The sequence below is a fragment of the Phoxinus phoxinus genome (assembly GCF_949152265.1).
Source record: "Phoxinus phoxinus genome assembly, chromosome: 6".
In the NCBI taxonomy this organism is placed as follows: domain Eukaryota; kingdom Metazoa; phylum Chordata; class Actinopteri; order Cypriniformes; family Leuciscidae; genus Phoxinus; species Phoxinus phoxinus.
The window spans coordinates 13,450,812-13,475,630 of record NC_136881.1 but is presented as its reverse complement, the minus strand read 5'-3'; the positions used below and the strand labels follow the sequence as shown (position 1 = coordinate 13,475,630).

At 36.9% G+C, this 24,819-nt stretch overlaps 1 protein-coding gene across 2 annotated transcripts in view; it reads left to right on the top strand.

Annotated features, from left to right (window-relative positions):
* The window catches only part of klhl5 (kelch-like family member 5), a 61,458-nt gene that overhangs the window by 21,516 nt on the left and 15,123 nt on the right, over positions 1–24,819 (top strand). For both annotated transcript variants that reach the window (XM_079615141.1, XM_079615140.1), the window contains exons 2-5: positions 5,873–6,055; positions 16,812–16,948; positions 17,827–18,023; positions 20,167–20,379. In XM_079615141.1, the coding sequence (XP_079471267.1) occupies positions 5,913–6,055; positions 16,812–16,948; positions 17,827–18,023; positions 20,167–20,379 (690 nt within the window). In that variant the 5' untranslated portion in view covers positions 5,873–5,912. The remainder of the gene's footprint in view (positions 1–5,872; positions 6,056–16,811; positions 16,949–17,826; positions 18,024–20,166; positions 20,380–24,819) is intronic.

The window sequence follows — 24,819 nt, the reverse complement described above, 5'->3', positions numbered from 1 at the left end:
ATTCGAACCCTGAAAACAGTGTTTTCTTTCAAAAGTTTCTTGTGAGAGCTAGAAAAGAGCTTCTGGATTTATGGATAAAGTCAAGTGAACAAGAGCAGAATGTCCCCAGAAGGATTTATAAAGATGATTTGTTTATGTGTGCTCTATCAGGCAGGTTAAAACTTGTTTCTTGTTTGCTGGTTTGGAAGTGTTGAATTGATATTTTGGACTGCTTGTCTTTAATTTCCCACATGACACCATTTTCCCCTTTCAGTGCCATTTCCTCCTCCTCTTTCCTGTTCCTCTTTTTTCACTCTTTTCCTTCTCATTTTTTTATGGCTTTCTATGTGCATGTCTCCTCAACTGCACAAGTCGTCAATATATGAATGTGTGGTTATGTGTATCCATTTGTAGAATAAGACTCAAAGTCTTGTAAGATGCTGTTTGATATGCTACATAATTCATGTTTACCAGAATTTTCTAAAATGTAAAATCTCTTTTCCCCCCCTCTCTATCTGATATATTCCCTTCAGAATTGGCCTACAGAGGCTAAAATCTGATCCAGATCTCCAAATGGTGTCGTAATCCCAGCTCAAATCCATTCTGAAATGACAGCTCAATGGAGCTCATTATAGCCTGGAAACCACCTCACTTCTCTTTACCCTCAACTGAAGTGATCTGACATGAATATGCATATTTTAACTTTTCATTTTGAAGGACTGAATGTCAGATCTTTTGACAGCATGATGTTTAAAAAATAGAGCAGAATACTCATAAAATGAGAAGGAGATGGAGTTGTAGAGAGAGAGAGCCTTATGCTTGTATTCAAATGGAATCTAACAATAGCATAGACTGAATAAATTGAGTGATTAGGGAAAAGAGCCAAATGGCGAGAGAGAGGGAATTCTGAAAGGTAGAAAATGAAGTTCACAGAAAGTAAAGAGTGAAAGACAGCAGTGTCTCCAACATTGTTGGTGAAGCTGCTTTGAAATTGTAGATTTTCAAGCTAAATGCCACTCATAACATTTAACTTTTTTCGAGCTGCTTGATTAACATGAATCATACCAACCGGTTCTCTAAAATGAAATCTCCAATGGGGGTGGTTCCATTCACTGGTCATGTCAATAACTACCCACACCAAACACTGATCCCTAAACCTACACGTCACTGTAACCTCAACCAATGAAAATTGGCTGCAGGGCGTAATTTCCTATGAACTGTTTTGGAGAAAAAAATAACGCTGTCCAATGCCATGTAAGAGGGAGGAAAGTTTAGAAATGCTTGTTTAATTAGTGCTTTAGTTTTGTTGGCACTGGTGCATGTTCTAACAATGTGATATAAAAACAGCAGTGTAGCGTTTTCAGACTTTTGTTTGTTGGAAAAAGAAGCTCTACTGAAAAATCATTACTGTGGATACTGTCATGCTGTAGAATGTAGCTATAGTATGTTAGTGTCACTACTTTCAGTTACTGTTACACCCCAATGTTTGACAGAAAGAACAGAGGAGGAAGACAGGAAATAAGGAGAATGTTCTCTGAAAAGGGAGCAAGAAAAAGAGTGGACGAGTGTCCACTGGGGATGTTCAGGAACTGGCAGGTGTTTATCTGGCTTTTTGAGATAACTTGCTGCCTCTCTCCTGTGTGTTTTCGCTCATGCAGGGGTGTGTGATGTTTACTTAGGTAGGTCGTGTTTAGAGGATTGTTAGTTTGCCCGTGTGTTTGCTGTGAGTGTATTTGTGTATGTGTTTTATGTTGCCTCTAGTCTCTGTTTTCATTTGAGACTAAATAATTTTGGCATTGAGAAGAGCCAGAGGGTGAAAACCTGCTACCCATAACTTACTAAAGCACTTAAGAGAGAATCTCGGCAGTTCGACTCGGCATCTGCACTCTTCTTCCTGTCTGCATCTCTTACTTTCAAAATTCCTGTCTTAAAGGAACAGTTAACCCAAACATAAAAATTCAAACCCACATGGCTTACTCTCTTCTGTGAATGAGGGATTTTAAAGAATACTGTTACTGCTCTCGTCCAGTGTTGTAGTACTTGAGACCGGTCTTGAAAATGAGTCTAAGACCCTATTTACATGGTTTTCGTTAGGGATGCACCGATGTGAAAATTTTGACCGATAATTCTTTATACTTGAAAGCCAATAACCGATATATTGGCCGATAAATCTAAATCAAAGTTTTATATAATTTTTGAAAGCCTGATTACAAAAACAAAAGTCTCACCATTAAAATCCATGTACCAAGCACACAATTGACCCTTCACAGGGAGTTTGATTGACAGGTGATCTGACCAATCATAATCCGCCATCCGCCGAATCCACCATTTTTGTCCGTCAAAGCAGTCAGGAGAGTTAGTAGATTAACATTGGAGGATTTGAACATGAAAAATTGAGTGTACTGACGCCTTTCCGCATCTAAAAACACATTCCTTCTTATGTTCATTCATGTTTATTTGATGCTATAAGTGAACTAGAAGGAAGAGATGATCGGTTCACAAGCAGCTTTAAGAGGCTCTACAGCGACCTGTCACGACACCTTAAAGAGCTACAAAACGTTATTAATTGTTTAAATTTCTTTAAAAAATGACCAAATTTGAAAGTCGAGACTTTGTTTCATTTCAAAAGTAATCTGCTCCGTCCTGTCGGTCAGTGCGTTGTCACTGTCCTCTTTGCTCCGCGATGTATTTTTCACTGCGTGAGAACATGGTGTGGCGTGAGAGCGGCATGGCTTGTCGGACATAGCAACAGTAACTAAAGGGGGCGGGTCTTTGCGAACGGTCAATTATAACGGTCCATTTTTCAATTATATTTCAAGCAATTCGAAACCATCATGGCGAACAGGGTCTCAGGATCTGAAGTGTCTCAGCTGAAGGAAATAATCCATTATTTATCGGCTTTAATATTTAATTGGGCCGATAACAATAACATTAAAAATGAACATATATCGGCCGATACCAATATGGTGGCCGATATATTGTGCATCCTTAGTTTTCGTCTTGTTTTGGATATTTACCTCTCCAAATGAACTGATTAACTAAAACGAAATGCTATTTCATGCTCAGGTCGTCATATATGGTTCATGTAAATCAGTGGATTGAACTTTTTTGATTGATTAGCTTGATTAATATGAATCGTCCGCACTAATTCTCGAGAACTACAACGCTGCTAAACTTTTTTTGTGGTTCGTGCCTTCTTGCACATATATGATCTGTTCTGTACTATTATGTCTCTGTACCAGAGAACACTGTACATGACACTGACCCGAAACCTGGCTTCATTAGCTGCAAAGGAAAGCATATTTACACTGTCTGAATTGTGACTTGTCTTGACTTGACCCTGTTTTGGTCTTGGTCTTGACTCCGACTGAATCAGGTCTCGACCTTGGACCTAAATGAGCTGGTCTCGACTACAACACTGCTTTTGTCCATACAACGGAAGTGATCAGGAACAAAAAGGACTAAAAGCACCATAAAAGGAGTCCAGACAACTTCATCACTATGTTCCAGATTTTCTGGAACCATACGATACTTTTAAGAGACAAATTTGAAGAATTATCTAAATATCTGGCCCTCTGCCATATAGCAAATCTCAAATGTCCATGAAGACTTTTCTTCTCCATGATTTTTTTTTCCCCTCATCTCTCTCAATCTTTCCCTACGGCACTTGATAGACTAGGTTCTGACTCTCGTCTGACTGCAAGCCTTTAATTGCGTTTAGAGATTTGGAGCTGAGAGCTCAAATATACTCACACTCTCTCTCATCATTTCCCCATCTGTCTTCTTTTCAAATGGTGTGATTGAAAGCTGTGTGTGTGTGTGAATGAGCTCTGTTTTGAACTTTCTGCTTGAATGAAATAGATTTTCCATTTGATCATGATCTGTGAGGCTGCAGAGGTCTTGGCTTATAAAAGGTTGTAGTCTGACTGCTGTTATCTCCTGCTGCTGAGAACATTGAAACCCCAGAGATCATCACTGTGACTGACACACTGCTCTTCCCTGGACCGATATTTGCCAATAGCATAACCAAGACTCTAGAAATGGATTAAACTTGTGTCATTATACCAATATTGATGCATTTCACAAATAATCACCATTTCACCATGTCAATCACAATCACAAACACACAAAAAGTAAAAACTTTAATTATGGTTCTAACATGTCAACCACACACAGCTTTTCTTCCAATCTTCCAAATGGCCTGTTTTATTCTAAGTATGTTGAACAATAACTAATACTATTTTCTGTTGTGCATATATTTTATTACAACAAAGATCAGTTTTGGATGTGTATCCAGAATTTAATTTCACCTGTAATATGGGCACACATCGGTTTATTCAAATGATTTAGCTGATATATCAGTCTCACAAACCTGAAGTTCTGGTTCTCAGTAACGGATACCGAAAATGACTTGCATTTCAGTGCTTGAGCGTGTTAGCCTGTTAACTTGTGATTCATTGAAAAGAACGAGCAGTTAGAGTTTACTATCGTCTTCTCCGCAGGCTCACTTGCTGGCTATTGTGATTAATTACAGCAAGAACTATTCATTATGAAGGATTCTGGATGAGTCAGGAGCTCAGCGGCCTTAAATGTGGACAGAATGTTTACTATAGACTAGAGATGTGTTCACAAGAGCAACATTAGGAGAGAAAATAAGTGTGAACATGGGAAATGGGGATTGCAAGGCAATCTGCAGAGATGGAGAGAGAGAGACAAGAATGACAGGAAGCAAGTGATAAATGGAGAGAGAGCGAGAGGCAGTAGAGACGACAGCCGTTTGGGAACCGGCTAAATTGCTTTGTGTATTTCATGGCAGCTTCATCATCAAAGCTAATTACTAACAGCTCTCTAAAGCCCTCTATATTTATCCATCCATTGATCGTGTGCATGTGTGTGTAATTTTAAGCGTGTCATTAATTTTGCAAGGAAAGCTCATGCCTCCATTTAAAATGGTTTAGATTTTTTTTTTCTAAAAAGAAATTTGTTTCTGTTCTGTTGATATTGTTGACCAATTAAGCATAAGTTAGTGTTCGAATTGAGGTAGGACTTGGCAGAGAGGCTGGTACTTTGTGGTGGACTTGGGGGTCCTCAAATACCAATAATTTTGTAAAGGTTCTCATCCTTTTACTCAAAGGCCCCCTATTGGCCAACACAATATTAAAAAAATATATTATATTGTTAGATATTTCTGATTTCTGCTGTAGAGTTATATAAAAAAAAAATTACAAAAATGACCAATCAATATTTTAGATTTCCAGTTTAAATATTATATTATATTATATATATATTCATTTAACTTAAAATGATTTCAGTTTCAGTTATTTGTTGTTTTCTTATTTCTTATTTTCATTAATATTAATATTTTATTTTATTTCAGCTTCATTTCAATTAACAGAAATGTTTTAATAGTTTTGTTTTAGTTAACGATTATAACCCTGTTTGAAATTTGAATATTTTATTATTTAGGGCTGTCAAAATTACGCATTCATTTTGTGATACATTTTATTCTTCAGTTTAACGCATTAAATACATTTAACACAGTTAATGTAACATCCATTTTTTTTGTCATCCTTTGGCTGCGCTACTGTATATGATCACACTATCATTCATTCAAGTGCTATTAAACCACTCAAGCACCATAAGATGCAAAAAAAAAAAGAACTAAAATTTGTATTAGCGTGCTGTGAAGTTTCATTTTAATATATTAATAATTATTTTATATACTTTTTTATGCTTTAATCAGTCAGCAAGATGGAGAATTTGGTGAATTCCTTGTTTACAATATATGAAAGATTTTTTATTAATAATACTTAATAAAACGAATGTGAACAAATACTATAATGAACACATACTCATCATTTCATTAAGTCTGGTTCTGATTGACTGTTTTCAGGACTTCTAACAGCAGTGCGACTTTGTCCTCATGTGCGTCGATGGAGCCGTGTGTGTCAGATGAACATTTCCAGGCACACAGTCACGCTGAACACACCTTCAGACGCATGGAGGCCTACCTGAGGACCAGGAAACTCTGTGATGTCGTCCTTCTCGTCGGAGACCGCAGAATACCGGCTCACAGGTAACAAAAAAACTGTACACATGATTCAAATGATTCATATAACCAAACCAAATGTTGAACCAAATGGCCTCAAACCGAACCGCACAAACTTTAGTAAATCCAATGACAAGTTTTTCTTGGGCCTCTGACACAAGATCTGAGTGGATCCAGTTCATGCTGAATCACAAATGCCCTGGAGATGCTGGAGATGAGTGATGGTAGTTACATTTTACTGCTGAATGTAGCAGCAGTGGCACATTTATAGCACATTTCATTGTCAGCAAGTATTGCCGTTTCTGAAATAAAACTTTGGACTTTTAAAACTCTGATGGTATTATTTTGAGTATGTGGAGTGTTTGTTATAGAGATGGAACAAGGTATGATTACAACATATGAAAACTAAATTTATACGAGTTGAGTAGATGTGTGTCTTCTCTGTTATAAACTGCATTGTCTTTGTCTGCTTACTGGATTGTGTTTGCAATTATTACAGTACATGGACACGAGGATGTAAATGTTGGTCGAGATTTGACCAAATCATAAAAGGGTCTCTCTTTATAATATTAGTCAATGTTTCTTGGACCAAAAACATAATGTAACTTTACTAGGGCTGTCAATCGATGAAAAAATTTAATCGCGATTAATCGCATGATTGCCATGAGTTAACTCGCGATTAATCGCACATTTTTTATTTGTTCTAAATGTACCTTAAATTAATACTTTTCAAGTTTGTTATACTCTAATCATTATGGGCATGGATAAATATGGATGCTTTATGCAAATGTATATTATTGAAACCATAGTCAACATAGAGCATGAAGACGAGACATGTTTCAAAGGTCATAGATGTTTTTCAAAGAACTTGTTCATGTCTATTATGGTGCGTTCACACCGGACGCGAATAGCGCGTCAGGCGCGAGTGATTTCAATGTTAAGTCAATGCAAAGACGCGTTACGCGCGTAAAATGCGTGTAACGCGTCTTTGCATTGACTTAACATTGAAATCACTCGCGCCTGACGCGCTATTCGCGTCCGGTGTGAACGCACCATGAGACACATGAAGAAAGAACAAAGAAATACCAGGTTCGCATTACTTCTCTTTCTTTGCAGCAATTTACTAAAACAAACATGTTTAGATTTTTGCATGACAGGGCAGCTCTTCTGAAAATGCTAAATATACATTTATTATTTATTATTACATTAGTTTGTCTCTCTCTGTGCCCATTTTGATGAAGCTAAATTCTCAATAAAACTGTTTTCATTGGTATATTTTACTGTTTCTGTTGTCAAACAACGGAATGAATATGAAATAGTGACTGAAACGCGACCCATTAAACATAACCAGCTCTCCCTTCAAAGATGTTAATCTGCACAACAATCCTGATAATCGAGCTGTCGTCTGATGAAATCAAATACACATAACATCCTTTAACTTTTCTGCTAAGACAGTTAGCTGGTTTACATCTTATCTTCAGGACAGACATCAGTGTGTTAAGGTTGGTCAGGATAAGTCACCACTCTTACGCATTCAAAGGGGTATACCACAGGGCTCTATGCTGGGACCTTTGATGTTTAGTCTTTTTATAAATGATCTGCCAAAAATCTGCCCGGATGTAAATTGCCAACTTTATGCGGATGATGCTGTTTTTTATGCACCCGCTAAGTCACCGGAACAGTCAGCGGAGGTTTTGACCACTTGTATGGCTGAGGTCAGTAAATGGCTCATTCAAAATCAGTTGGTGATAAATTCAACTAAAACTGTAGCAATGTGTTTTTCTATTAAAAGACAAGATGTGAAACAACATTTTCAGATTAATTTGCAAGATACAGCTTTAAAATTGGTAACAGATTTTAAATACCTTGGATTGATCCTTGACCCTCAATTAAAATTTGACAAACATCTTAAGAAAATTTCAAAAACCATACAAAGTAATCTAAACTGTTTCAAACTAATTAGACAATATATTCCAAACCAGGCCGCCCTCCTGTACATGCATGCTATGATATTCTCTCATATATCATACTGCATGACAGCATGGGCACAGGCCACGCCTGCAGCAACTAAACATATCAGGTCATTATATAATCAAACAATAAAGACTATGGATAAGAAGCCAATTCGCTACCATCACTGCAATATTCTCCAGAAGTATAAATTGCTAAGCTTTGAAAGCTTTAGTGATTTATGTTTTCTCAAATTAACTTTCAAATGTCTCAATAATATAGCACCTGAGCCACTCAGTTCATTTATGCAGAGACAAAGCATCAATAGAGTCACCAGAGGCTCTATCAATAACAACTGTACAGTTCCGTACCGCAAGACTTCATTTGGTCAGTCTGCTTTTTCATATAAAAGTGCAAAGTTGTGGAATTCATTACCCACTGAATTTAAAACCATGACTGAGCTTAAAATGTTTACTTCTCGAGTTAAGTCTTGGATGAAATCGAAACAGGAATGTACCCATTTGTAGTTAGCTGGTTTGTGTATGTAAGTGATTTATATGGTGTGTCTGTAGATATGTTTTTAAGATGAAATAGTAAATGTTGTAGTGTAAAGGCCCAACCATGGACTGGAGTTGAAAATTAGCAGTAGCTATAAACTCCTTTTGCATAGCATCAGTCACAGACTTGTTTTGTACTATGTTTAATTGCAATGTCCATGTCAAATAAATGAATAAATAAAAATAAAAATAAGATAAAGACAATATCTGTGCTGTTATTTCTGCTATAAGTGCGTGTAAAATTAGAGAAGCAACACAATATCTGTTTAACTGAATTAAAGCGCTGCTCCTCTCTACCGCGAGAGGGAGAGGGAGAGGGAGAGGGAGAGAGAGAGAGAGGTGCGCGCATGCTGGGAGAGCACCGGCGATTCTCAGAAACTAAAGGTTTGTGGGCTTTATTGAAGAGAAAAAAATCGCTAAAGGTGTCTGCAATGTCGCTAAGTTGGCAACACTGTGTATCTCTATTTCTCAAACTAGGGGTTGGGTCACGGGTCAAACTGAAAATACGCGCTGCGTTAATCGCGCGCTAAAAAAATTAGTGCCGTTAATATGATGTTGCTAGCTTAGCTTAGCTTAGCATAATGAATGGAATCCTTTGTTTCCGGATAGCATGTCGTGAGTAAAAGTGATAAAAAATAAAAACCTAATTACTACTTGTGGCCGCGTATTCACAACGATGACAAATAGCAATACAGATTAAGACTAGGTGTATTCCTAGGCAGATATTGACTTGGGACTATATTGGGGTGAAGCACTGCTACTTGGGCGCTACTTGGGCGCAGAGATATCACGCAACACCTGAACCAATCACCACGCCTGATACCTCTGCGCAGGCCACAAGAAGTAATTCGTTGTTTTTTTTTTTGGATCACTTTTACTCACTACATGCTATTCGGCAACAAAGGATTCCACTCATTATGCTAAGCTAAGCTAGCGGCGGGGCTGCCAGACTAAGACAATACATGCACTGAGACAAAAATGCATTTGCCCACTTATCTAACGCTGCATTTACACTGCAGGTCTTGATGCCCAATTCCGATTTGCTGACTATATCCGTTTTTTTGATGACCCACTTACATCATCTTTTAAAAGTGATTAAAATACACTGTAAAATAAAGTGATTTAAAATACACTGCCGAAACAAACCAATGTAGACGTTCTGACCTGGAAAATTAAGTAAAACAGCGCGATATGTCCAGTAATAAAAATAACATTCTGATTAATTTCGGGTGGGTCGCGGGTGGATATGATAAATCATTATTAACGAAAATATTAACTGCATTCTCTAAAATATGAGCATGTTCCATTGCAGTTTAAGTTTCAAGGGAGTAAAGCCTGTTTATGCCATTAAGAAATGAAATTCTGTCAAATAAATGTTGTTTTAAAGAAATGTTCATTTAAAAGCAGCACTCATTCATCAGTGTATTATACCAGAGATGCACGCATCAACCGTTGCTGAGTCCGCCGTTGAAGGTGATGATAATCAATTTATCCTCACGCGTTACAACACATAAGAAAACTAGTAATTTGACCAACAGGTGCGGATACTTAAATCAGAGAAAATTATTGTTGCGGGTGAGTGGCGGGTGGATGATTTGTTTTTGGCTGCGGATTCGGGTGATGTTGGAGCTCATCCGTACATTTCTAATTATCCAGTGTTTTACTTTCCGCACTATTTTCAAAGGTCAGCAAAACATTGGTCTCGTAAGGTGGAGAAAAACTCCACTGTGTTGAGCCTTCGTCCTCCATCGCACCATTGATAAGTCATGTGATCACAGTTGGTGTCCATCTGAGTTGATGTCCCCTTTTTAATGACGTACGACTCGCATTTACTGGGGAATATCCGATTTGTCTGCTTACATGGCAGACGCAAATGCACGTATCCGATTCATATCCGATCTGTGCCACATGAAAGGAAAAAAATCGGAATTGGGTCACTTGAACCATGCAGTGTAAATGGGGCCTAACTGTAGGGGAGACGGTGAATAACCCCTATTTCAAAAAACGGTGGCGTGTTCCTTTAAGGGTTCTTTTTTTAGACTATTTTCATCTTCTTGGTTTGAAATCAATATTGAGAGGATGTCATGTGGTTGTGACATTCATGTTTTAGAGATAGACTGCACTGAACACATACATCAGATCTCGATATTATTCATGAGACTTTGGACTTTGACAAGTGAGATTCCCCTGTGATGCTGATAGGGAGAGACAGGTGTTCAAAAACCATTTATCATGTGAGGCCCTGTTTACACCTGGTATTAAGATGAGTTTTGGTCGATCGGATCACAAGTGGACGACGCTAAATACAGGTGTAAACTAAAGACTCTAAAATCTTTTGAGCTTGTCCACTTTTGACCACTTCCAGAGGTCAAAAATGCATTAAGACCGGATTGCGTTCGTAGTGTAAACGTTCATGTCACCCTCGAAGAAATCAGGGCAGAAGTGTGTGTTGACCGATTAAACGTATTTGTTAATCAATGTTGTGGAATACAAGTATCAAAAGTTATTGAAAATTCAATAAGGCATTCACATATATTTTCAGTGCAGAGTACAAATGCAAATGAATTCATGAATTTGAATTGAATTCAATCTGAATTTATTTCAGATGACTTTTTGCTTTCAATTTGCTTTCAATTGCTTTCAATTACAAAAATCAAATGATCTGTGTGTGTATTTGTGTAATGTATTGTGATTGTACAAAACATAATTACAAAAGTTATGTTACAAAATATATTTTTTGCCTTTTGTTGCATGTAAGAATATTTTATACTGTTAACTGTTATTAAAGTGAAATAAAATGGACTGATTCAGACACAGTTGTTGTATCCCCCCCACCCCCGTTCCACAGATTTCCACTCATGCTGTTTTTACATTTTTCCAAAATGTTTTCCCAGCTTAGTTTCTTAGGGTCTAAATCCAGCTTAGAGAGTTTGTAATTTTTTTTAAGTATGTCAATTCAGTGCATCAAGTACATCAAAGGTCTTTCCTCCATACACAAGTTATGCACACCCAAATATTTTTTTATTTTATATGTATTTTTATATTGTTATGTTAATGAAAATGCTTCAGTTTTTAGGTGAAAACATTGGATTTACAGTATACAGTACTACATAACACAACAACACAACAAGTTAGCTAGCTTAATTCTGAACTTGTAAAAATGAAATTATTGTTTCTGAATTAAAGTTATCAAAGTTATCAAAGTTATTTTATCAAAATAAACTAAATAATAGGCCTATATGTAATAATTAGATCTTGCAATAAATTTTTTTCGCTCGTACAGAAAATGGCAGATTCTGTATTTCTGAATCAACAGAACAACAAGGAAATGCAATCACTGAATATAATGCAAATGTGCTGTAATTCAATAAATCAACTTTCACAATTTCTTTAGACTTAATTTTCACATTAACATCTCTATGCATGACAGTATTTCACTCGTGGGAGGAACTTTGTTGATGATTCAATTCTACAAAGAGTGCAAATGGCTTTACCTCTGTTAAACGTCCCATTTGTTATTGATTTATAAATAAATTACCCATATAGATGGTCTGTCTCTATCATTTACTGTTAAATGCATGCTTTGCTATAGGGACTTGTGTGTGTCAGTTCCGATCCACACAGTTTTTGGAAAACACACAAAACAAAATGTAGCCATTATATTGTCAAATTGAATAAATGCATTAATAATGTATTAATCACATGTCATGTGTTAAGTTACCTTTGACAGCCCAACTTCAAAATCATAGAAAGGCACAGAAAAATTCCTCTAATTGAAGAATCACCCTTAAATAGCAAGACCTTGGCATTCCATCAGTCTAATCTGTTCATCCTATTTTCTCCTTCATTATTTTGCCCTCTTCTTTGTGTCGTTTCCACATGTTTGTTGATGGCATAGTTCTGCTGATTGCAAGGCTGCCTCAGGCAGCTGGAAGATTTTGCTGGTGTTTTATTTATAATGATGCACAAATGCACACTCATGCACTGTAGTGAATAGCCTTTGTACTTTTCCTAACTAGAACGCCATCTGCAACCTAAAATGCAAGCCTAAAATCTTGCTTTAGCACACAGGCTTTCAGGCTGCTATGAGAAAGAGCATTCAAAAAAGCTGAATCGGTTATCCAGTGACACTCTAATATGAGCAAAAGAAGCAGAGAACCGCGAGATTATTGTGTGTAAAGTGAAAGGTTTAAAAGCAGTCTGCTCATAAAAGAACATACGAGAGAGTGAAGGAAAGTGGCAGAGGGCAAATGCTGAGTGTTAGTCCTGCTGCTAAATGAGTCTCACAGGCTCTAATGTACGTTCACTCCTGAAGCCTCATTTGAGTTCCCTTTCTTTCTTTTTATTCTCTCGCCTCATTACTTTCCTTTCACCATAGTTCTTGAGTATTCACCATTACCAGCGTCATGTGTTTCCATATCTCTGCGTTTGCATGTACTCGCTTAACAGGAGCCAGTTTTGAAGTGTGAGGCGCAACACCCTCTCAAGGCAATTGTTTTAGATGAATTCACATTGTGGCTGCACGATATATCGAAATATCGCAAATGTACATATTGTGGTATGCATAATGCAAATGGCTTGCGATAACTGCGTGATATTAATAATCCAAAAGTCTAGGTTTTTGGACGACACAGACACTGCTTACATTGACGTTAAAATGACACTTTTTATGTAATGCTACAGTAAAACAAAATTATTCTCACAAAAAGAATGTGAAAATGTTTTGGTAGTAATAATTTTCCATTTTAAATATAATTGAAATTTATTTTACACATATATTCTTCAAAATTGTGCAGACCTAATTCAAATAAATTCGTATGATCTCAGACATACGTTTTTGTACAAACTGCATATGACTCTCTGAATATTAGTTTTATGTGCGGACCATCATGCTTACTTTTTTTTCTGTATGTTTCCAAACTAAGATAAATTTGTTCACTCGGATCACTCAGATTTCATTCATTCAGATTTCACAAACTTCAATTTCACAAACATTAGTTTTCTGAAGATGAACGTAAGTCTTACGGGGTTGGAATGACATGAGGGTGAGTAATTAAAGGGATAGTTGACCCAAATATGAAAATTCTGTCATCCTTTACTCACCCTTATGTTGTTGCAAACCTGTATGAATTTCTTTCCTCTGTTGAACACAAAAGAATATATTTTGAAGAATGTCGGTAACCCAACAGTTGTGGGGCACCATTGACTTACATAGTATTTTATTTCCTACTATGGAAGTCAACGGGGACCAGAAACTGTTTAGTTACCCATAATATTCAAAATATCTTATTTTGTGTTCAACAGAGGAAAGAAATATATACAGGTTTGGAACAACATAAGGGTGGGTAAAGGATGGCAGAATTTTCCCGTCCATAAGCTACGGAGATGACAAGTCAGCATCGTGACTTAATCTCTGCTGCCAAAAACACAGGAAACATTATCAAAATTATTTAAATGTTTAGACAGTCTCCTTCTGTTTTTTTCACGACACGCTCATAATCATTACGTTTGTCGGTGCGCTGTGGCAAGCTTTATGCGTGCGTTTGACCGCTGATTAGGCGAATATATAGGCAATTACAGGCTCATTATTATGATTTATGGCTTATGGCTTATAAATGCGCGATTAGTCGACTAATCGTTTAAATGAACGACTACTAGTCAACTTGAAAAATCTTTAGTCGAGGGCAGCCCTATAGATTATATCAGTGGTGTTCTGTGCTAATCATCTTTTATTCATTTCTAGTTAAGTGTTGGATGTTGCATTTTTAAAGTTAAGTGGTTGTCAGTTGGTAATCTGTTTTGATGTGTATATATAATGGAAATGACTCATCAAATATTTATTATATCTTATTAAACAACCAGCATTCATGCAAGCAGAACAATAAAATTGCTTAGTAACTTAATACGTAAAGCAAACAAAAACAAACCTCACAGATTTTGCCTTCCTTTCAAGCTGTAATACAAGCACGCACACACTCTCAGTTCTTTGATATAGTAATTAGCATTTTGGCTATGAGTCTAATAGATTTAAAGCCGCAAGCTTTGACTGAGTGTGTGTGCATGTGAATATCTTTGTCTGCAGAGCTGGATTTGAATAGGAAATCCTCATTTTACCATGCTTCAGTTAACAGATCCTCAAATCCTGTCTCTTACAGTAATCTCTCTCTCACACTCGCTCTCTTTTTCTCATTTCTGTCTATCCCCCCCCCTCTTTTTTATCATGCTGTAACGTACAGCACACAAGTGTTTATTCCAGGGGTCTCCAAACTTATTTCACTTTCAAAAAAGGAAAGTGGCTGAGAGCTACTGATTTTATACAATACTGAGTCAACTCTCAAATGAACAACAATCCAAACTGATATACACCTGAAAGAGTTATACATGTCACCCTTTATTTAATGTTAGAGAAAAAAAACTGAATCACAGAATACAGTTCTTTATGGAAAACAGTTATTTACATATTATACTGTAGTTGTTATTATAGTGCATCATAACTAGAGATGAAATGGTATGAAAAATTTCACATCACGATTAAGTGACTAAAATTATCACGGTAATCACGTATTGTTAGAATGTGCTGGAAATGTTAAAAAAAGTACTGATACTACACACTGAAATCATTTTCACACCAAGTTTTAATGTTGAAAACCAACAAACAATAAATAAAATTAGCAGCGCTATGCACTTTGCCTTACAACATAACGTGTTATCTACTAACATGAACTGCATGTTCAAATGTTCAAAGTTTTGACAAAAAATATATAAAATGATAAACCTCATGAAATGGATGAGTCAAAATGATAAATCATAGGCATTTTATCTGCTCCATAAACAATTCATAAACATAAACAATTCTACATGGCTACCTTATTATCTGAAGTGTTGAGATTTTTAGAATGCACATTAGCTAATTTTCCACCTACAAAAATAAAAATTGTAACTGATTTTTGTATTGGTCTGAAAAAAAAGAGACAGACAGGCTGAATGTAAATGTAAATCCACTCTCTGGCAGGTGGTGCTTATGGAACCCCCCAAGAAAGCGCCTAGTGACAAATCTTGCAACTTCTTGGGACAAAACTTATCTAATTTCCGAGACTTGTCGGCAGTGCCACACGAGCGCGAGGTCTTGCTTTCTGAAGACAGTTGGTTACCCCTTTGAGATACATTCATTTAATTCATTCATTCATACATTCTTTCATATAATTTCTCTCAGCAATGCTGCGCCTGTATGCGCGAGAAGTTTGCTAACTTTGTTTAATGCTGGACAATATACTGTGAGTTTTTCAGATCACAATAATCAAATACGGTTTTAATGATGATTAAAATAATTTAATGCTATTTTTTAAAACTGCCTTGTAGCTGTAAAAGCGTGAGGATGTGCTTGACTGAAACTTCAACGTCATGATAGTTTTTTTTAATTGTTGGTTGTTATTCTGTTATATTGTAATTACATGTTCATAAACAAATAAAAAACAACCTTAATGCCGATATGTCAAATAAATACTTGATTTACATTGGAGTGGGTGAGACATTCCTAATTCAGAGGCTGCGTTCTTCGAAGGACGGCTTCGCTACGCCTTCGAAGGCAGAGAAATTCGGACCGAGCTTTGGTAAATGGGACGGTCTAGCCTACGGACGATTGTTCTTGTCGCCAAGCAACTGTGACAGCTGTCGTTGACAAACGTTTGTACTGAACTTTTTTAAATGTTATATTCAACTGTCTAAAAATAAAACAGGGCTCACTTCACAACAGGTCTAAATATGTTCACCGTGGTCCATTTCGGTACATAATAAAGAGTATAAACGATATAAAATTGCATCTTAGTAAGACATTATAACTGCTTTTTTGTTTTTACATTTGTATCAATTGTTATTTGAGTAAGTTGAAACCCAAAACCCCCAAATTCTGTGTTAGGCTAGGCCACAAAGGACCCATCTGTTGTATCCTTCATTGCCCGGGAAATTAAGGACTCATTTTGAGGCCGCTTTAGAAGGAGCATTCGAAATGGGACTGCCTTCGTAGTGTCGCGGTGACGCAAATCGGCCTTCGAACGCGGCCTTCGAAGAATGAAATCTCTGAATTGGGACGCAGATTATAGTAGCTTACTCTGATGAAAAGTACATCTTGGCGAGCTACCTCCAACCTGGCCACGATTTACTGTGTTGGAGACATACTGTATATGCTGTGAAAAAACAAGAGCATGTAAAACATGTGGGCACTCAGTGAGATACAGTATTGTGTCATCTCAGTTTCTCTCTCTGTCTTTCTCTCTTAGACTGGTTCTCTCATCAGTGTCCGATTACTTTGCGGCCATGTTCACCAGTGATGTCCGAGAGGCAAAGCAAGACGAGATCAAAATGGAGGGTGTGGACCCAGATGCATTATGGGTCTTGGTACAGTACGCTTACACAGGTATGTGTTTATCTGGAAGAGATGTTTGGTTAGATATATTTACATGTACACATACTAAGGATGCACATTCAAATTTTAGCTGATAGCCTACAGATAAGTGAAATCTGTGGGTGAAATGATTTTGATGTTATGGCTGATATTCAAATTTTATACAATTTTGTGCAAAAACAAAACAGAAATGGACTTAAAAATAAAATGCTTTTAATTGTAATGGTGTAATGTTTTGCATTTAAAAGTCTGAAGGACTGATATTCATTTTGAAATCTTTTAAAGATTACATTTAACAGTTTTTACATTTTAATAATTTATTGTGATTAATTGTACATTTTAAGTTAAAAGATTTGTTTTAATTTGAATGTTAGAGGACAAATGTAGTGTTAACTTAAACATGGAAAATTACCATGCGCAATTAAATATTCAATTTCAGCTGTTATACAGTATATATATATTCAATATTAGCTGATACACCACTGTTTACAAGTTTGGGCTCTGTAAGATTCTTTATGCTCACCAAGGCTGCATTTATTTGATGAAAATTACAGTAAAAATTGTAATATTGTGAGATATTGTTACAATTCAAAATAACTGTTTTCTATTTTATTATATTTTCAAATGTAATTTATTCCTGTGATGGCAAAGCTGAATTTTCAGAATCCTTACTCCAGTCTTCAGTGTCACAATTATCCTTCAGAAATCTTTCTGTATCATACACATGGTGATTTGGTGCTCAAGAAACATTTCTTATCATCAATGTTCAAAACAAGAGCAAACTGTGAAAAACTCCACACCTTTGAATGGTACTATACTTACTAAATAAATAAACCAATAAGCACTTGTTAACAGATCTGCAGACCTGATCTCAGTCTTTCTTTCTACAGGGCGTTTGGAGTTGAGAGAGGACACTATAGAGAGTTTGTTGTCGGCTTCATGTCTTCTGCAGCTGTCTGCGGTGGTTCAGGCCTGCTGCAGTTATCTAATGAAACAACTCCATCCCTCCAACTGTCTGGGCATTCGGTCCTTTGCAGATGCTCAGGGCTGCCTGGACCTTCATAAGGTGGCACACAACTACACCATGGTGAGCACACACACATTGAGAAGAGTTACACGCTCACTTAATTAGTGCAAAAGATATGCTGGCAAAGTCAAAAGGAGTTCCTGCTCCTGGAAACTGGATACTAAACCTAATTTTTTCTTCTTTTATCACTTTCCTTTCATTCTTCTTTGTTTGTCTGCCTCCCAACCAAAACGAATACTGAAAGATTTATCATCCGCAGTTCACCGAGTTAAAACTTGGAAGTGAATTAGAGGACACTATCAAGTGTGTGGACGCAACAGCATATGATATGCTTAAAGTTACAGACACGCTGCGTATTTTTTTTGTACGTCCTTCAGCGTTCTGTATTGCATCTATGTGGGCGGCTGCCTCAGTGAGTGTGTGTATTTGTATTCATCTATAGGCGTCTGTGTCCATCTGGCTGTCTGTGCCCTTTTTTGTGGGTTTATGAGTGAGCAATTGAGCCCAATTTAACAGGCGTGGAAGCACTGGTGCCGAAAAAGTTCCCTGAACGAGCCGAGTGTGTTTAATTGGACATGCTACTGTTCCTCTTCGCAAATGTTCCGCTCAGCGTTTGATGTTTCACTGCTCCTGAGGGAAACTCATTCAAGAAAATATAACCCATAATAGCCCGCCCACAGTTCACAACAGGGGGGGTTGTCATGGAGACTGCAGTGAAAACTTGTTTTCCATTTTCCATCAGTGCCTCTGTTTCCTATCTGGCTTTCCTGCCCTTGTTTTTATTGTATCCCCCCATTCCCCAACAATGCGATGATGTCCAGTTCTCTTGTCCACTTTGTAATACCAGGGATGCCCATGTTAGCAGGTCTGTTCTACAAGAATAGGTAAATAAATATTATCAGCTTTTAAAAGTATATGTTATTCAAATGTATATGTTACTAGCAATTACACAGCACAGACTAGTAGTTATCAGCTTTTAAAAGGGGAGAGAATACACTTGAAAATTCTGGGTCCTGAAGCAAAGCCAGTTGATAACTACTAGTCTGTGCTGTGTAATTGCTAGTAACATATACACGTCACATACTGTATATACAAATATACAATAGCTGTGTCATATGAAGTTGCTAAAAACATCAATAAGCTTGGATAAAATGTTATGGTTATTACCAATAAATAAACATTTGTGTGTGTGTGTGTGTGTGTGTGTGTGTGTGTGTGTGTGTGTGTGTGTGTGTGTGTGTGTGTGTGTGTGTGTGTGTGTGTGTGTGTGTGTGTGTGTGTGTGTGTGTGTGTGTGTGTGTGTGTGTGTGTGTGTGTGTGTGTGTGTGTGTGTGTGTGTGTGTGTGTGTGTGAGAGAGAGAGAGAGAGAGAGAGGGGGGTTGTTTGTGCTCACCAAGGCTGCAGTAAAATCAAAAGAAGTAAAACAGTATTATTTAGAAAATGATTGTAATTTAAAATGGTTTTCTATTTTAATATATTTTAACGTGATTTATTTCTGAGATGGCAAAGGTGCATTTTCAGCATCATTACTCCAGTCTTCATTGTCACATGATCCTTCAGAAATCATTCTAATATGATGATTTGATGCTCAAGAAACATTTATTATCAATGTTAAAAATAGTTGTGCTACTTTTATATTTTAGTGGAAACCATATAAATTTAGCATTTATAGCTATTTGTAACATTATAAATGCTATTACTGCATCTGCATCAATGCTGAATAAAAGTAATAATCTGTATATATGTTATTTATATATATTATATGTGTGTGTTTTTAGATATACATACACATCATGTAGCCTGTATCATCTGTCTAGAATTTTGATTGAGTTATTGAACAGGGCTGCACTGCAAAAATTGTTTTGCTGTGACTAAACATCTACAATCCCGAACCTGATCTAAACATCACGTGCCACTGATCCACCATTCAAATGTGTATTTCCATTTATTCTCTTGTTAGATGGCATCTGTCAAATTGACTTATAGGAGAGTGCTCATTCACTTTGTATTTTGTACGTTGCTATGCTGAAATGCCATTAGTCACACACACACATACTGTGATGCTCTACTTTGTGACAGCCACATCCTTGGTTCCATCAACCAATTTAGATAATCTCTTTCTCCCTCTCCTCTCTCTCTCTCTCTCTCTCTCTCTCTCTCTCTCTCTCTCTCTCTCTCTCTCTCTCTCTCTCCCTCTCCCTAGGAGCACTTCATGGAGGTCATGAGACATCAGGAGTTTCTTCTCTTGCCCGCATGTGAGGTAGAGAAGCTTTTAGCTTCTGATGACATGAATGTTCCAGAAGAGGAAACTGTGGTAACAGCACTGCTCAGCTGGGTCCGCCATGACGTGACCACCCGTCAATCACAGCTTCCTGCTCTTCTCGCTCACATCCGCTTACCCCTGCTTAAACCACAGGTCAGTCGTCCGTCCATCCATCCATCCATCCATCCATCCATCCATCCATCCATCCATCCATCCATCCATCCATCCATCCATCCATCCATCCATCCATCCATCCATCCATCCATCCATCCATCCATCCATCCATCCATCCATCCATCCATCCATCCATCCATCCATCCATCCATCCATCCATCCATCCATCCATCCATCCATCCATCCATCCATCCATCCATCCATCCAGTCTTTTATTCTGCTGTGCTTTTACTTGTTCAGTCAGCTTGATCAGTATACCCATAATGCCACATCAGAAAACCATTAATCTGCATTTATTCATTTATCAGCTAATCAGTTGATTGAGTGATTAGTCAGTAAGTCGGTCAGTCACGGTGATTAATGCTCACATGCTTCTTGACGTTTTGCAGTAGAATGCTAAACAGCCTTTTAGTCCTTTTTTTTAGGCAAGTCGGCCCTCTTTGTGACCACCGTCTTGATAACACCCCACCCAAATGGCTCTCAAAATTGATAAAAAGGTTCACAAAAATGCATAATAAATACTTTATTAAAGATAAATCATGTTAGTTAAAAGCCTACAAACATTAAAAACACATTAACTGATGTTGGCTGAATGGCTTCTACTTGATCAGTGAGCTTCACAAAAGTGCTTTATTGCTTTTAAGTAACTTTAATAAAGTGCTGTGCGTTGTGCATAAGTGTTGTTCATTGTTAGTTCGTGGTAAATAATGCTTTAAGTAGCATGCACCTCAAATGTTAAGAAATCTAAAAGTAGAAATGAACATAAGCCAAGATTAATTCATGTTGTAAAGACAGGTGTTGTTCATTTCTAATGCACTAATGCATTAACAAATGTTAACTATTTAAGCATTTAATGTAAAGATACATTAGTCTATGCACAAGTTAACATTACTAAAGATTAACTAATGCTGTATACAGGTGTTGTTCATTGTTAGTTCATGTTAACTAATGCATTAGTTTATCCAAAAATGAAAATTCTGTCATTAATTACTCAACCTAATGTCGTTCCAAACCTGTAAAACTTTCCTTAATCTTCAGAACACAAATGAAGATCTTTTTGATGAAATCTGAGAGCTTTCTTCCCCTCCATTGACAGCTATGCCGCTACAACTTTGACGCTTTAAAAAGTTCATAAAAAGAATGTGAAACGAATCCATATGGAGCGGTTTAGTCCAAATTTTCTGACAAGCCTCGATCGCAATAAAAGATGAACAGATTTAATTTAGGCTTTTATTCACATATAAACATTCATTAACTCACACATCAGTTATGATAAACAGAAGCTCAAGCATGTTCGCTTGACGTGCAGGAACCAATGTGGTTTATTCTCGTGTGTTACGCAGCACGTCTGAGCTTCGGCAAGAACCAATAAGCTTTATTCGTGTGTTACACAGCAAGAGATGCAATATGTACAAGGTAACATTAATAAAGATTAAATAATGCTGAACAGAGCTGTTGTTCAGGTTTAGTTCATGTTAACTAAGTAATGTTAACTAAAACAACCTCATTGTAAAGTGTTAGCAATTATTCAGATCACTCCAATTCCTATTATGGAACCGAGTACATAGTTGCATTCTGACGCATTTTGAAATGTGTTAATGCGTAAAATTGAGCTTGTGTAGCTAAAAGCCTTTGCATTTATGCGTTTGCGTAGACGTAGAGCATTGCTATTTGGCCCTTATTGTATCTCTGGTCTGTATGTGTGTGTGAAGGTCAGTGCTGTTCTGCTGGCTCTGCCATGAGGCTGCGTACTCAATGATGAGAAGCTTTTGGAGCCTGGAGAGTGTGATAAGGAGGATGTTGTTGTGTCTTTTTTTCTCTTATCACATTCTTCACTTCTTACACACGTACACACCACAGAAATGTTTTGTTGTTGCCTTATACACCTTTAAATTTTATCGTTTTTAAACAGGTCCTTTTTAAATGTTGCAGTCCAGGGCTGTGTGGCAAAAATGATAATTGTTGATTATTTACCTTGATATTATAATCGTGATTATTCATTGTGATTTATAGAATTGAACTACTTTTTGTATTTGTGTTATGTTGTATGGAGCATTGTTTTATTTAGCATGCCTTCTTTATGCTATATATCTCTAAGCTGAGAACTGTGTTCCTGAATTACTTAATTGCTTTTTATATATTGCTGTAAATCAAGAAGATTGTTAACCGCTCAACTTTAACAGAATTTACTGCACAACTGTGTTATTCATATTTTGCCTGATTTACACTATGATTATAATAGGAGAGTTGCAGTTTTGTCGCATAGCTCTCTGGCAGTGCATATTGTAGTGTGTATGTTTTAAATGAAACTACCGGTACATATGCTCTAGTGAATCCAAATAATTTGCAAATAAATGTTTTTTTGCTTTGGTTGTAAAGCTATTAGAAGTAAAGCATAAATTAGAAGTACAACTACATGGCATGGCACTTTCAACACTAAGGTCACGGGTTCAATTCCCAGGGAATGCATAAACTGATCAATATAAATATATACCTTGAATGCAGGTTGCTTTAAAAGCTTCTGCCAAATGCATAAATGTAAAATAAAACAAACATTTATGAGTTAGACCACTTACAACCCGTGCATTAGCATTGGTTGTCATTAAAACACACATTATACTGTAAATAGATATTTTGATGCCTAAGAAGTAGACAATTTTCACAATTTGTAATCTTGGTTATTTATCTGATTGTGCATCCCTACTGCAGTGTTTTAATGTTATTGTCAAGCACTCAGTCTGTGGCTTCAGAACATGATATTTAAATGGATAAACAGTTTAATTGACCTTGCCATCTTTCTCGTCAAGACTCAAAGCTTTGCACTTTTTTCATCTTAATGCATGATGAATTCCACTGAACTCCCTCTTCTCGCTTTTTCTCTCCTTCTACCTTTCTATTTCTCTCTTCCCCCCTTTTTTCTAAGGTGAAAAAAAGGAGAAATATTTAAATAATTCCAGATGAGCGTTCTCCCACTCGTGGCTGGCTGAGCAGAGTTCGTTCAGTTCCATCTAAATGTAAATTGCAGGTTGTTCTGTGCTTCCCAGTGAAGAAAAAAAAGGCCTTTCTAAGCCACCGTCCAGCCGTCCTAACTCAAGAACATTAATTTCTATTCCACGCATATCCTCAGTATTCACGTTTAGTGGAGATGATAGATTTTGTTCCATGACAGATGTGATTGTTCACTGTATGTGACATGGGCGCTTTTATGAAAGAGGTGGCAATGATTAGCTTTTGTTTTTAGCACAAAGAGGAGAAGAGAAAGGGTGTAGTGGAGATACATGGAGAGTGGGAGGGAGGTGAAAGCAGAGACTGAGGAGGTGGAGGTGGTGTTGAATGGGTGGGATATTGGAGCTCTAACAAGAAAACTCTGAGCGCAGTGATGGATGGGATTATGGATTCAGTGAGATGGTGTATGGCATGCACATATACTGTATGCATGTGCTTTTGAAAATTTGTATGTGAATACATGTTGTTTATGTAGTATATGCCAGTGATATTTTAGTACTTCTTTATGTTCTTTTTTAAATATATTTTCAGTTTTCAATTTAATTTGAGTCATTTTGTTATGTGCTTTTGTCATTTTTATTATTATATTATTATATTTCCATACAGCTTCATTTTTATTTTAGTTTTAGTAATTGTATTACTTTAACTACAACTTATTTATTTCAGTTAGTGGCGAAAGTTAGGGAACAATCCTAATTAGCGATTACATTAGACACAATACATTTCTGATGTACCTTCTAATGTTCATTCATGTTTATTTCGTGCTATAACTAGTGAAGAGGAAGAGATGATCCGTTTATGTGCGTGAGCTACAGCGATCTATCACGCCACCTTAACCCCCTGAGGTCGGCAAACGCGCGGGCGCGTTTTGCTCGTTTTTTTTTACATAGCAGCAAAATAGACCTAAAATACTCCGTCGGTTTTGGTCATACAGACTTAAGAAATATGAAAAAATAAGCTGTTAAATGTCTACTTTTTTATGTATCCACTTACAATCGAAATAAAACATTGTGCTTTTGTAAAATAAAGAAAGTAAACAGGGAGTGCTTTATGTCTCTCCGTCTCCGTGAACTTTTTTTCTGAAGCACTTCTCTAAACTCAAACAAAACTCAGCGAATACTATTCACTCAGACATGAGCTATATATCTCTATAATCATTTAAGTGTGTAGTTTTAAATTATCTAATTCAAATCTAAAACAAATATTCTCTGTTTATGTAATCTATATAAAAAGAGCGAGAGATCAGCTGTGCTCATTATCGTTCTGGCACCTCATTACTCCGCTAATGTGACACGCCCATCGAGAGCGCGCGCTATTCAAACACAGATAATCTGAGGCAACACATGCAAACCAGTCAACGCCCACAACAGCTGGACAACACACTCGCTGTGAGGAATAGCTCTGCTAATAATA